Source organism: Hibiscus syriacus, unplaced genomic scaffold (genome assembly GCF_006381635.1).
Source record: "Hibiscus syriacus cultivar Baekdansim isolate YM2019G1 unplaced genomic scaffold, ASM638163v2 tig00112285_pilon, whole genome shotgun sequence".
Taxonomy (NCBI): Eukaryota; Viridiplantae; Streptophyta; class Magnoliopsida; order Malvales; family Malvaceae; genus Hibiscus; species Hibiscus syriacus.
Window position 1 is genome coordinate 2,517,364 of NW_024063293.1, and position 13,589 is coordinate 2,530,952.

Sequence of the window (13,589 nt, forward strand, 5' to 3'; positions counted from 1 at the left end):
ATGAAAATAAAAGTTTAATTCAATTAAAGAAAAAATTTCAAGTATTCCCGTTCGTTCGATGATCATATAGACCATTTAAACAATTTTTTTTAAAAAATTGATTATATAGAATTCGATTTTTTAAAAAGTTAAAATTTTGACGATATCTTAGTGGTCCAATAAAACATTTTAGATCTCAAAATCTGTGAGCCAATTTAGGATGTTACATGATAAAGTGAAGAAAAATTGAGCTTATCATTTCTAAAAGATGGATATGGCTCTATAGAGAAGTTATTGTACATTTATTATTTTGAAAAAAAAATTATTAAATTAAATTAAATTTGTTAATAGAAAAAAAAAATATTTTTTCCAAACCCACCTTAAATGTGTAAATTCTTTAACAAACAAAGCATGTCAGATTTTCCAGACCCCTGTCTCGTTCTCATTAACGTTGTTTGGCTGTCTTTACTGACATTGAAGATCAGCTGTTCAACAAGAACACAAGCGGAGGTACTCATCAGACGGAAGAACACATTGGCTTCTTCACCACCTTAGCTCGACTCATGGTCGCTGTCGAATCTCAACAACCTCTGCAACTGGACTTCCATCACCTGCGATGATGCCACTGCAACTGTCTCCCAAATCAACCTTTCCAATTCTGACATGTCCGGTTCCATTTCTCAATTCAACTTCACCGGTTCCATTTCTCAGTTGTAACACATTGGCTTTTTAGATTATTTAGTGATTATTTTAATGGCTGGTTTAGATTGTTTCTTGTAACCTATAAATACCCTACTTGTATTTGAGTTTTATCATCTAACAATCAAAGCTTAATTATAAGCATTTGAAAGCTTTCTTAAGAGTTCTTCCTTTTGCAATTTTGTGAGATTATTCTAAAGAGAGTTTTTCTTCTTCTCGATCAATTAGAGTTTTTACTCTATTTTGATTCAACAATTGGTATCCGAGCCACTTTTTTAAGGTCTCTTGAAATTTCGAGTATGCTCTGTGGTTGCAGTTTTAACTAATCTTCCACATCAAAAAATATTTCTTGAGATTATTGTTAGGGTTTGTACAAACCTTGCGGAGCTTCTTTGTGTTTAGAGTAATTTAGTACTCTGCACGTTTGTTACTCAAGCTTGTTCGGTGTAGTCAAAGCCTTGCCGTTAAGATGGGTGATCTTCAAGTAGTTGGAGGAGTCAAGAAGCTCAATAACAAAAACTACAACACGTGGGCAACATGTATGGAGTCATACTTACTAGGTCAAGACCTTTGGGAGGTTGTCGGTGGTGGTGAAGTTACACAACCGGCAGCAGAAGATGTCAATGGCATCTTGTGAAAGTGGAAAATTAAAGCAGACAAAGCAATGTTTGCTTTAAATACCACAATTGAAGAAGAAATGTTGGAGCACATCCGGGATGCTAAAACACCAAAGGAAGCACGAGACACTTTTGTTACACTCTTTTCGAAGAGGAACGATACAAAATTGCAACTTCTCGAGAATGAACTTCTATCAATGGCGCAACGCGACATGGCGGTTGCACAATACTTTCACAAAAGTGAAGTCGATATGCCGCGAAATTTTAGAATTAGATCCGACAGTTTCTATTAGGGAAGCCAGGATAAAAAGAATAATTGTCCATGGTTTGAGACCCGAATATAGAGGGTTTATTGTCGCTGTACAGGGATGGCCGACACGACCATCGCTTGTTGAGTTTGAAAATTTGTTTGCAGGTCAAGAAGCCATGGCCAAGCAAATGGGAGGAGTCTCACTGAAGGGAGGAGTCTCACTGAAGGGTGAAGAGGAAGCGCTCTACACCAGTAAAAGCAGAGGCACTTTTCAGTGATATACTGGCAGTGGATCTAAAAAGGATGGTGACAAGGCGAAAAATTACAAAGGAAAGGGAGGCCCCCATTCAGGGGGAGCTTCTAAGAATCGAGGTAATAATAGAAAGTTTGATGGCAAGTGTTACAACTGCGGGAAGATGGGCCACATGGCAAAAGACTGTTGGACCAAGAAAAAGCATGTTGAAAGTAATACTACTACTTCCAGTTCGAAGTAGAATAGTGAAGATGGTTGGGATGCTGAAGCGTTATTTGTTACGGAGGAAGAAGAATTAGCTCTCAGGGTAACAACACCAGAACGAATTGACTACAAGAATGATTGGATCGTAGATCCAGGATGCTCAAATCATATGACGGGTGACAAACAGAAGTTGCAAAACCTGTCTAAGTACAATGGAGGTCGTGTGGTGGTGACAACTGACAATTCAAGGTTACCGATAACTCACATCGGTAAGACGATAGTTACGACTCGATATAATTCTAACCAGGTGCAACTTCAAGATGTTTACCATGTCCCAGGAATGAAGAAAAATTTGCTATCCGTGGCTCAATTAACATCATCAGGCCATTATGTCTTATTTGGTCCCCAAGACGTGAAGGTTTATCGTGACGTCAAAATCTCAGAAACACCAACAATGGAGGGACGACGTTTGGAGTCAATCTACATGATGTCAGCAGAGTCTGCATATGTAGACATGACAAGAAAAAATGAGACATCATATCTATGACACATGTGGTTAGGTCACGTTAGCTATTCCAAGCCAAGTGTGATGGTGAAGAAGTCGATGCTTAAGGGGATTCCTCAACTACACGTGAGAACAGACACAGTCTGTGCGGGATGCCAATATGGTAAAGCACACCAATTACCATATGACGAGTCAAAGTTTAATGCAAAAGAACCGTTGGAGTTGGTTCACTCTTATGTGTTCGGACCGGTTAAACAACAGTCAATTAGCTGTATACGGTATATGGTAACATTTATTGATGACTTCTCAAGGTATGTGTGGGTTTTCTTTATGAAAGAAAAATCTGACGCATTCTCAAAGTTTAAAGAGTTCAGAGACTCGACTGAAATAGAAGTGGGAAAGAAGATATGTTGCTTGCGCACAAACAACAGAGGAGAATATAAATCAAACGAGTTCTCTCAATACCTAAGGGAATGCCGAATACGTCATCAGTACACTTGTGCCAACACGCCACAACAGAATGGTATAGCGAAAAGAAAAAACCGACATCTTGCAGAAATTTGTCGAAGTATGCTGCATGCAAAGAACATACCTGGAAGGTTTTGGGATGAAGCAATGAGGACTGCAACCTTTGTGATCAACAGACTTCCTCAACCAAGGTTAGAATTTGTTTCACCCTTTGAGAAACTATGGAACATGAAACCTACAGTTAGCTACTTTCGAGTATTTGACTGTGTATGTTATGTGTTTGTTCCTGATCATTTGCGGAGCAAGTTTGACAAGAAAGCTGTTAGATGTATCTTTGTGGGATACGACAGTCAGAGAAAGGGGTGGAAATGTTGTGATCCAATGAGTGGTAGATGCTACACATCACGAAATGTGGTATTTGATGAAGCATCTTCTTGGTGGTCCTTAGAGAAGGAGGTGTTGCCAGACTCGAGAGAATTTGGAGACAAGTTGCAACAAAAGATGGTGGAGTATACTGTTCAACTACAAACAAGCTCAGATGAATCAGGAGATCCAAATGGCGATGATATCGAAGAAAGAGTGACTCAGAATCCTTGGCAAACTGGCGTGTATCAACAACCAAATGAAGAAGGTGGGCCTAGCGAAATAGAAGAATTAATTCCAACATCTCAACTCCGAAGGTCAACAAGAATACGAAGGCCAAATCCCAAATATGCCAATGCAACCATAATTGAAGAAGCAACAGAGCCTGAGATGTTCGAAGAAGCATCGCAGAGTTCTGAGTGGATGATAGCTATGAAAGAAGAGATCGATGCACTTCAACAAAATCAAACTTGGGATCTTGTGCCAAAGATAAAAGATGTGAAACCCATATCTTGCAAATGGGTTTACAAGATAAAGTGTCGTCCAGATGGGTCAATCAAGAGGTACAAGGCACGATTGGTAGCTCGTGGTTTCTCTCAATAGTATGAACTAGACTATGATGAAACATTTAGTCCAGTGGCGAAACTTACAACCGTACGAGTCCTACTTGCACTTGCAACCAACAAAGACTGGAATTTATGGTAGATGAATGTGAAGAATGCTTTTCTTCATGGAGAGCTAGATCGAGAGATCTACATGACCCAACCAATGGGTTTTCAGAGTCAAGATAATCTTGAATATGTGTGTAAGTTGCAAAAAGCACTCTACGGATTGAAACAAGCACCTAGGGCGTGGTATGGTAAGATTGCTGAATTTCTAACGAAAAGTGGCTATTAAGTAACACCTACATATTCTAGCTTGTTCGTCAAAGTCAATGAAGGTAAGCTAGCTATCGTGCTAGTGTACATGGATGCCTTAATCATAACCGGTGATGATGAGGCATAAATTCTTTAGACGAAGGAGAATTTATTAGTTCGTTTCCAGATGAAGGAACTTGGACAACTTAAGCACTTCCTTGGTCTCGAAGTTGATCGCACACATGAAGGAATATTTCCGTGTCAACAGAAATATGCTAAAGATTTGTTGAAGAGGTTTGGAATGCTCGAATGCAAGTTAACTTCAAAGCCAATAGAACCAAATGTCAAAATGTGTGCACATGAAGGAAAATATTTGGAAGATGCAACAATGTATCGACAATTGGTAGGTAGTCTGATCTACTTAACCTTGACCCGACCTGACATTTCTTATGCAGTTGGTGTGATGAGTCGGTATATGCAAAATCCAAAGAAGCCTCACTTGGAAGCAATTCGACGAATACTGAGATATGTGAAGAGTACAATTGACTATGATCTTTTGTACAAGAAAGGTGAAGACTACAAGTTAGTTGGTTATTGTGATGCTGATTATGCAGGAGATCATGACACCAGGAGATCAACAACTGGGTATGTGTTTAAGCTTGGCTCCGGAACAATTTCTTGGTGTAGCAAGAGACAACCAATGGTATCATTGTCAACCACTGAAGCTGAGTATCGAGCAGCAGCAATTGCAGCTCAAGAGAGTACATGGTTGATTCAATTGATGAATAATCTACATCAACCAGTAGATTATGCAATTCCTTTATATTGTGACAACCAATCGACAATTTGGCTGGCAGAGAATCCTGTTTTTCATGCAAGAACTAAACATGTGGAAATACATTACCACTTTGTTAGGGAAAAAGTTTTGCAAGAAAAGATTGAGATGAGACAAATCAAGACAGATGAGCAAATTGCTGACTTGTTTACAAAAAGCTTGAGTGTTGGTAATGTATCGACAATTGGTAGGTAGTCTGATCTACTTAACCTTGACCCGACCTGACATTTCTTATGCAGTTGGTGTGATGAGTCGGTATATGCAAAATCCAAAGAAGCCTCACTTGGAAGCAATTCGACGAATACTGAGATATGTGAAGAGTACAATTGACTATGATCTTTTGTACAAGAAAGGTGAAGACTACAAGTTAGTTGGTTATTGTGATGCTGATTATGCAGGAGATCATGACACCAGGAGATCAACAACTGGGTATGTGTTTAAGCTTGGCTCCGGAACAATTTCTTGGTGTAGCAAGAGACAACCAACGGTATCATTGTCAACCACTGAAGCTGAGTATCGAGCAGCAGCAATTGCAGCTCAAGAGAGTACATGGTTGATTCAATTGATGAATAATCTACATCAACCAGTAGATTATGCAATTCCTTTATATTGTGACAACCAATCGACAATTTGGCTGGCAGAGAATCCTGTTTTTCATGCAAGAACTAAACATGTGGAAACATTACCACTTTGTTAGGGAAAAAAGTTTTGCAAGAAAAGATTGAGATGAGACAAATCAAGACAGATGAGCAAATTGCTGACTTGTTTACAAAAAGCTTGAGTGTTGGAAAGTTTGAACATTTCCGTCTTCAACATGACGTGATTCAAAGAATGGAAGCTAACATTGAGGGGGAGTGTTGAAAATTCAATATTAGCCTAAATAAGTTCACAACTAAATTAATTTGATGTCATTGCTTACATCAATTTAGTTAGGTGAAAATTAAGTATTTTTCTCATGTTTTAATTTCAATGGTTTAGATTATTTAGTGATTATTTTAATGGGTGATTTAGATTGTTTCTTGTAATTTATAAATACCCTACTTGTATTTGAGTTTTTTCATCCAACAATCAAAGCTTAATTATAAGCATTTGAAAGCTTTGTTAAGAGTTCTTCCCTTTTACAATTTTGTGAGAATATTCTAAAGAGAGTTTTTCTTCTTCTCGATTAATTAGAGTTTTTAATCTATTTTGATTCAACAATCAACTTCGAAGAATTCTCGGTGTTCACCAATAATTTCTGAGGTACAATTCCTCAGGATTTCGGGAAGAATAGTCCTGTGCTTAGATATGTGAGCTTATCCAACAACAGCTTTTTTTTGGGGAATTACCTCCCGAACTGTGTGCTGGTTTTGCTCTTTGAAACTTCACAGCCAATGGAAACAACTTCACCGGGTCGTTGCCAGCCTGCTTGAGGAACTGTACAATGTTAAGAAGAGTCCGGTTTGATGGGAACCGATTTACGTGTAACATCACCAATGCATTCAGAGTTCATCCTGAGCTTGACTATATTTCTCTTAGCGACAATCAATTCACTGGTGAAATCTCGCCTGGGTGGGGTGGATGTCAAAACCTCACCAATCTAAAAGTGGATAGAAACATTATTTCTGGTAGAATCCCTGCTGAGGTCGGGAAGTTGAGTCAGTTGCGAGTTTTAGACCTTGGGGCTAATGACTTGAGTGGAAATATTCCATTGGAACTGGGAAATCTGAGCTTGTTGTTCAACCTTAATTTGAGGCAGAACCATCTCACAGGTAACCTCCCTCGGTTTGTTGGCAACTTGGTAAGGTTACAGTTCATTGATCTTTCGGGAAACCAATTGATAGGCGAAATACCAGTGGAACTTGACAACTGCGAGAAACTATTGAGCTTGAACTTGAGTCACAACAACTTATCTGGTGAAATTTCAAGTGAGCTTGGCAGCTTATCTGCTTTGCATATTTTGCTGGATCTCAGCAGCAATTCCCTCTGAGGCTCAATACCTCAAGATTTAAGCAAGCTTGTATCATTGGAGAACATAAACGTTTCACACAATGATATCTCTGGCAGAATCCCAAATTCATTGTCCTCTATGATTAGTCTCCAAAAATTCGATTTCTCGTACAATGAGTCAACAGGACCAATTCCGAGCGACGGTGTATTCGAAAAAGCTTCTGGAAATGCTTTTGCTGGAAATCCAGGTTTGTGTGGAGATGTCGATGGATTAACACCTTGCAGTTTAAGTCCCATAAACAAAAAGTCCAACAACAGGAGGGTTCTTCTTATAGCTATCCTTGTTCCCATCTGTGGCATACTAACTCCAGCGCTGATTGTTGCTGGAGTGATTGTGCTTTGCCGTCGACAAAACCAAACGCTTGAGGAAGAGATTAAAGTTAGAAAAACGACCGAGTTTTCTGAGTCTAGCATTTGGGGAAGAGGAAAATTTACACCTGGTGACATTGAAAGAGCCACTGAGGGGTTTAATGAAAAGTACTTGATTGGTAAAGGGGGATTTGGAAGTGTTTACAGAGCAGAATTGCCCTCAGGCCAAGTAGTTGCAGTTAAAAAACTCAATTTTGCAGACTCCGCCGATATTCAGCTGACAAATTACAAGAGTTTCAGAATGAGATCCAAATGTTAACCGAAGTTGGGCATCGTAATATCATAAAGTTGCACGGTATTGCGCTAGAGGAAGTGGCATATACTCGGTGTATGAGTATGTGAAAAGAGGTAGCCCGGGAAGCGTATTGTATGAAGCACAAAATGGAGTGGAGCTAGAATGGGATACAAGAGTGAAAATTGTGCAAGGATTGGCTCATGCAGTTGCTTACTTGCATCACGATTGCTCTTCTCCGATTATACACGGAGACATATCTTTGAACAACTCTCTGCTCGAGGAAGGATGCGAGCCGAGACTCTCGGATTTCGGCACTGCAAGGTTGTTGAATCCTAACTTGATCGTTATTATATTGATATTATCCCCCACGCCACTTTGTTACTATTAATTAAAAAAGTATAAAAAGCAAATTTTTTAAACATTATCTTCTATTAAAATTAAATAATTTAGATCTTATCTCGCTCTCTTTGTAAATAAAGTAATATTTATATTTTTATTTAATTAATGTGATATATTTATTTTAATAAAATATTAAATGCTATATTTATAATTTAAAAACATTTTATATAATATTTATATTTTAAAATGTTTATTGTGATGTTTATATTTCTAAAATATTTATTTTAATATTTATGTTTTTAAAATATTTAATCTGATATTTAATTTTTTAATTTTATATATTATTATAATATTTTAACAATATTTATAAATATCGTACTGAAGCTATTATTAATATAAATATGATATTAAATATCTGATTAAAAAAAATCATTAAGTCGTTTTCATAGTTAAATAAAGTGTTGTTTTTTTAGAAATGTTAGATTTGAGTAGTTGCAAGGTGTGTAATTTATTAATGATTATATATATATATTACCTTATAATCATATAAAAATATAAATAAAAACATATGATAAAAATATAAATAAAAAATAATATTATTGCAAATACAATAATAGATAATATTTATTTATTTATTTTTCACCCTAAAATATATAAAATAAACTTGTTTATATTGATCAAACATTGATTTCGACTGGATGGTAATGCATGAGATCTCTTCGTATATATGATTTTGATTTTTTTAATTATATGACAAGATCGGAAGCCTATTAATGAATAATTAATGCCTAGATTTCAGGAAAAGGAAACTATATAAAGATGTTCACATTGGAGGCTCTTTTAAGCATGGGATAAATCAGTAGATTGGACTATGTGGATAAAAAAATCCTAATATTTCTAGCATATGATATTCTACAATGGCTTGAAATATCACCTCTTAGGATCAAGGCCAGCAGAAGTAAATGCTGTATCCACGAGGCTTTCGAGAACCAAGGGTTTATTGAAGAAGTATCCTCCATACTTCACGATTTCCTCCAGAAAATGCACGTCTAAGACAAACTATTTAGCAACAAGATTTGGCAGGTCAATCAGCTAGTAATGGTGCATATTTTAAAAATATAATGAAGTTGTCTACATGAAAACTATTCAAGGCTCTCCAAAATATTTATCTTGTGCCTGGATAGATGCGGTCCTAAGGCAGGTAAGAAACTAAAAAAATGTTACAAAGAAATTAAACCATGTTTACCAGCTTGGGCTGTATGCCACAAGACTGTTAATTTTAGTTATTCATTTACCGAATAGACACATGTTCTTACAAGTCTCAAAATCTCAATAAGTATAACTTATTCAGGATTCTATGACTGATCCATAACTTGAAAATTTAATTCGTTAAATATCTACACTCAATAATATCTTTTGTCGTTGAGGGTAGGATATAAAACTATGTAGTGCATCTCTATATTACTTGAACTTGGATATGGGTTTCGGTTGCATGTATGTGTCTACTGTCTAACACAGGTATTTTCAATGTTTTCGAAGTTTTTTTCATGTATTTGGAGATCATATCACAACACCCATACTCATATATGCACTAAATACGGATGTTGGACATGGATATTTCAAGAAAATGGAAGATTTCGAGCCACATAGGCAAATGGTAGTAGGAGTGTTCAAAACCTGAGGTTTCAAGAGGAAATGGGTTTTTATGTTCAATTAGCAGAAAAAGATACCTTTTAATATATCCAACAAATTGAAGAAGGAAACATGAGTAATTTGAAGGTTAACTATTCTTTGCGTACTGTAGATTGGTGAGATAAATGAACCAAATGTTTGTCACTAGGTAAAGGTGCCAAAAATGTTGTGTCTCATACTACAATAAAAAAATAATCTGTATAAACAATAGAAACTGATGCAGATGGTGGTGTAACAAAGTTCATTTCAAGGAATTTCCGGCACTAGAATGAAAATACCTGACTGATTATGTCAGAAAGCTGGACAGGTGAATTCCTATTTCTCCAAATCTCCTTGTTGTTTACCACCCAAGAGAATATAGCCTCTATCAAATCCCTTAATAGCTCCATCAACCAATCCTCTTCAAAGACATTGTCTTCGTCAATTTTATCAACTCTTCTTAGTTCAAAAAATAGAACCTGTTTATATAGTAAACCAAAATGAAAACAATAGGAAACAAACTAGAAACCGAGTCCTAAATGGTCTCATTGGAGAAAAGTAACATCTATTGCATTCAAATTTTTGTTTTTACTTCTCTCTTTTCACAAGTTTTTGAATCATTTTCGCCATCTTTGGGAATGGACGATGCCAAAAAAAATAAGAACAGCCCAAATCCAACAAATATCTGTACCATCATAATTGCGACGGTACCATCAGAAGTCTAGAACAAAGTTGGAACCTGAAACAAGTACCGAGAAGGCAGAATGTGGTTATGCACTTCTGTCTGTGGTTATACAGTAATGTTTCTCCTCCTTTCAATTCTTTTCCATGTGAAGAGGACCTTTATACCAACATTTTGGCATGAGACGAGAAATAATTATACGATGCTCTCAAAGGGATTATACCAGTTTCATAAAACATATAAATTCATGTTTGTCACATCTTATTAAGAAGAAGCATAGTTACCTGAAAAGCAACAGAGGGCATTGCACCTTGAAATTTGCTAGATTGTGGGCTATCATTGCAAGTTTGTAGCATAAGTTTAGTGCTGGTTTCAGAGGACGTCATTCTATTTATAAATTGCTGGAAGAAACGAGCTTTGAGCTTAGCAGCAGCCTCTTGAATGAACAGTATACAACCATCAAGTTCCTTTTGTAGAAAATCAATTGAATTTTTCTTCCTTAGCTCAGAATGCAGGTAACCAGGTCCCCTTAAGAAACTTCTAACAATCTTGAAGAAGAAAAGTTGCAGTGTTGATAAATTAGCCAGCACAGAGAGTTGTTGCGGCAATGACTCTGCTAAAGTTCTTCTTGAACCTTTTTCAAAAACATGTGTTTCGAAGGTAATAGCTTTCTCAAGGATGGCTATATACTCTGTGAAGAGATTCATGAGTCCATTAAGGATAGAACCTTCCATTTGAATGGCAAGCAATGGGGTGACATCTGCTATGATAGCCTGAAAATGGGAAAAGTGTACGAGTAAAATTCAATCACACATATTGGTTAGTAAAAGAAAAAGATGAAGGCAGGAAGGTAGATAGATTTATAGGTATCATTGTCCAAGCAATGAAATTTATTGCAGTAAATTAATATGTTAAAGAGGTGGTTTTAAAAATGAAGCCATGGTTGGTTCGGCCCTAGATAAGAGATGGGGGAAGAACACAAGCTCATGGTTACTTGGCTGGTTTATGTTAAATATTTGCAGAAAAATTCAACTTGCCTGTAAAGAACCATACATAATAGGCATAAAAACTTACTCTTAGGACTTACAACCTAAAAAAGAGATAAAGCAAACCTGCAACAGAGTTATGAACTTCCGGCCACTGTTAGTGAGCAGACAGTATTCTGGATGTTCAGAGTTATGAACTTCCGGCCACTGTTAGTGAGCAGACAGTATTCTGGATGTTGCCCAGCAACCACATAATTGCCTTCACTTAAAATTCCCGAGATAAGATATCTACCCAAAACCCAGTCATCAGTTGCTGTGAACATACTGATAACTTTCTTAAAATGGTCTCTGTGTATCAGTAGAACCTCTTCCATACAAGAACGAATATGCTTGATCAAGTATGGCTTAAGGAATAGCCTCTGAGATTTTAACAAGGAACAACAAGACAATGAAAACTGCATGGCTTCCACAGCTTTTGATAACCCTTCGGTTACATCAGAACTGGACTTGACATATTTATTAAATGAATCAAGGAACAGTTTGGTTACTTCCCGAGCCCATTGACTAAGTTCTGAAGCACGGGGAGAAGTTTCTCCATATAGCATCATAAAGCTACTTGCTGCTTGAGAAATCATAGAAAACACAAACTTTGCAAGCCTCTTAACATAGAAACCATCTAAAAACGATTGTGAACACTGAAGATTATGCCTTCCAGTTGCAAGACGTGAATGGTAATACTTAAGCAACAATTGAGTTGCAAGATGAGTGTCACCAAGTCTACAGATCCCAATTAACACCTTTTGAAGTTCAGCAGCGGATATTCTCGGGTTTTCAGCCGAAAGTGTTAACTGTAAAGTAAGCATTGCCTTTTTCTCATAAATTGCAGAATTATACAACAGTAACAAATCTTCAGGAGAGTTGTCTTCAAATTGCATCCTTTGCAAATTTTCATCCTCCCTTTGTAAAATAGCTATTGCTTCATCTATCCTATTTTCGAACATGAGAACATCCAATGTTTCAGAAATACTATCGATATGAACTGCTAACTCCCTAGGTGGAGCTGGTTCAGCAAATTCAGATTCTTGAAGAATTGAATCAATTATCTCCTCTGATAAAACTTTTAAATGAATTCCATCCATAAGGTCTTTCACAAGCTTCTTTTGTGTTAAAACAAGTCCCTTTAACTGTGTCAATTCATTTTTCATGCACTTTACTTTATCAAATATTCTGCATGAAAACAATTAAATCAAACTTTAAAAAGTAGAATAGATTCAACTTTAAATCAATAAATAATTAAGCTTGACATTTGACACTGTAGTTGAAACCAAAAGAAAAATGAAAAAAATATATTGAAGAATATTACCTAACAAAGGATGAATAATTTGAAAAAATATTTCTGTGGAAATCTTCGTCTGATTCCGCCTTTAGCTCAAGAAGCTCTGAGCAAAGATGATTAATTCCCTAAAATCAAATAAAAACTCACCTAAATATTCAGAAATTAATCAACAAAAAAAGCAAGAACTAAAATTTATGCTTTTACCTTTGCGGTCATGGACTGGAGCTCGTTCTCATCGTCGAGGTCGCTGGAGACGGAGGACATGCCGCCAGAGGTGGTTTCAGAATCGGAAGCTTCCTCCATCGGCTGCCGGTTTTGGTCTCTGAACCGGGATCTGGTGGTAGTGGTTGAAGAGGGTTCCATGGAAATTGGTTTACGATTTCAATTCTAAATGGCGTGAAGAAGATAGAAGCCGTCTCGAAGACTGGTAGAAGTATGCAGCTTGGAGCTTTGTGACGTCGTTTTGTGGCCATTGCCGTCGATAGACGCGGAAGAATCAGCTTCGAATTCTTCACCGCTTTAAGCATTGTATGCCACTATCTTTTTCTCTGTTGTTTTTTGGCGCCCAGTATATAAACCGGCCTCAAACTGCTAATTGAACTCTTAATTTTAAACGCAAATCTAATACGTCGTTTTCAACAATAAAAAGAAGGCATTCTATCACTCAGATTTGACTTTATTTCTGTTTTTTATTTAACCATTCAACTTTATAAAATTCTATTTTAATTATTCAACTTTGAATATTAAATGATTTTTTATATCATGATTTATTTTATTAATATTCATAAAAAATTAGTTAATATTTTATTAATATTATTTTTATTTATTATTTAATTAAGTTCTCCGCTGATCACTCATTTCATCGTATATGGTATTCTTTTATTTAACTTTCCTGGATCCGTCAGTATTCACCTTGATCCAACCAATCGGTGGAGCTTTCCACACAGCAGAT

General features: G+C 36.5%; 1 protein-coding gene and 1 pseudogene across 1 annotated transcript; one reads left to right on the forward strand and one right to left on the reverse strand.

Annotated features, from left to right (window-relative positions):
* The first annotated feature begins 3,476 nt into the window (after positions 1–3,476).
* LOC120177302 lies at positions 3,477–8,011 on the forward strand (annotated as a pseudogene).
* Positions 8,012–8,892: 881 nt separating this feature from the next.
* LOC120177304 (exocyst complex component EXO84B-like) lies at positions 8,893–13,163 on the reverse strand. Its single transcript, XM_039183497.1, has 6 exons — positions 12,842–13,163; positions 12,665–12,762; positions 11,486–12,528; positions 10,600–11,093; positions 9,933–10,112; positions 8,893–9,021 (listed from the first exon to the last, which is right to left on the reverse strand). Exons 1-6 carry the CDS (start codon positions 12,998–13,000, stop codon positions 8,893–8,895), a joined length of 2,103 nt encoding a protein of 700 aa, XP_039039428.1. The 5' UTR covers positions 13,001–13,163.
* Positions 13,164–13,589: the final 426 nt, after the last annotated feature.

Bases quoted from the DNA above. Each gene is read 5' to 3' on its own strand.
- LOC120177304 (XM_039183497.1), bottom strand. From the start codon at position 13,000: ATGGAACCCTCTTCAACCACTACCACCAGATCCCGGTTCAGAGACCAA. The intron at 12,763-12,841 runs GTAAAAGCATAA...ATTTGATTTTAG, and splicing joins TCCAGTCCATGACCGCAAAG to GGAATTAATCATCTTTGCTC. The intron at 10,113-10,599 runs GTAACTATGCTT...CTATATAAACAG, and splicing joins TGCCCTCTGTTGCTTTTCAG to GTTCTATTTTTTGAACTAAG.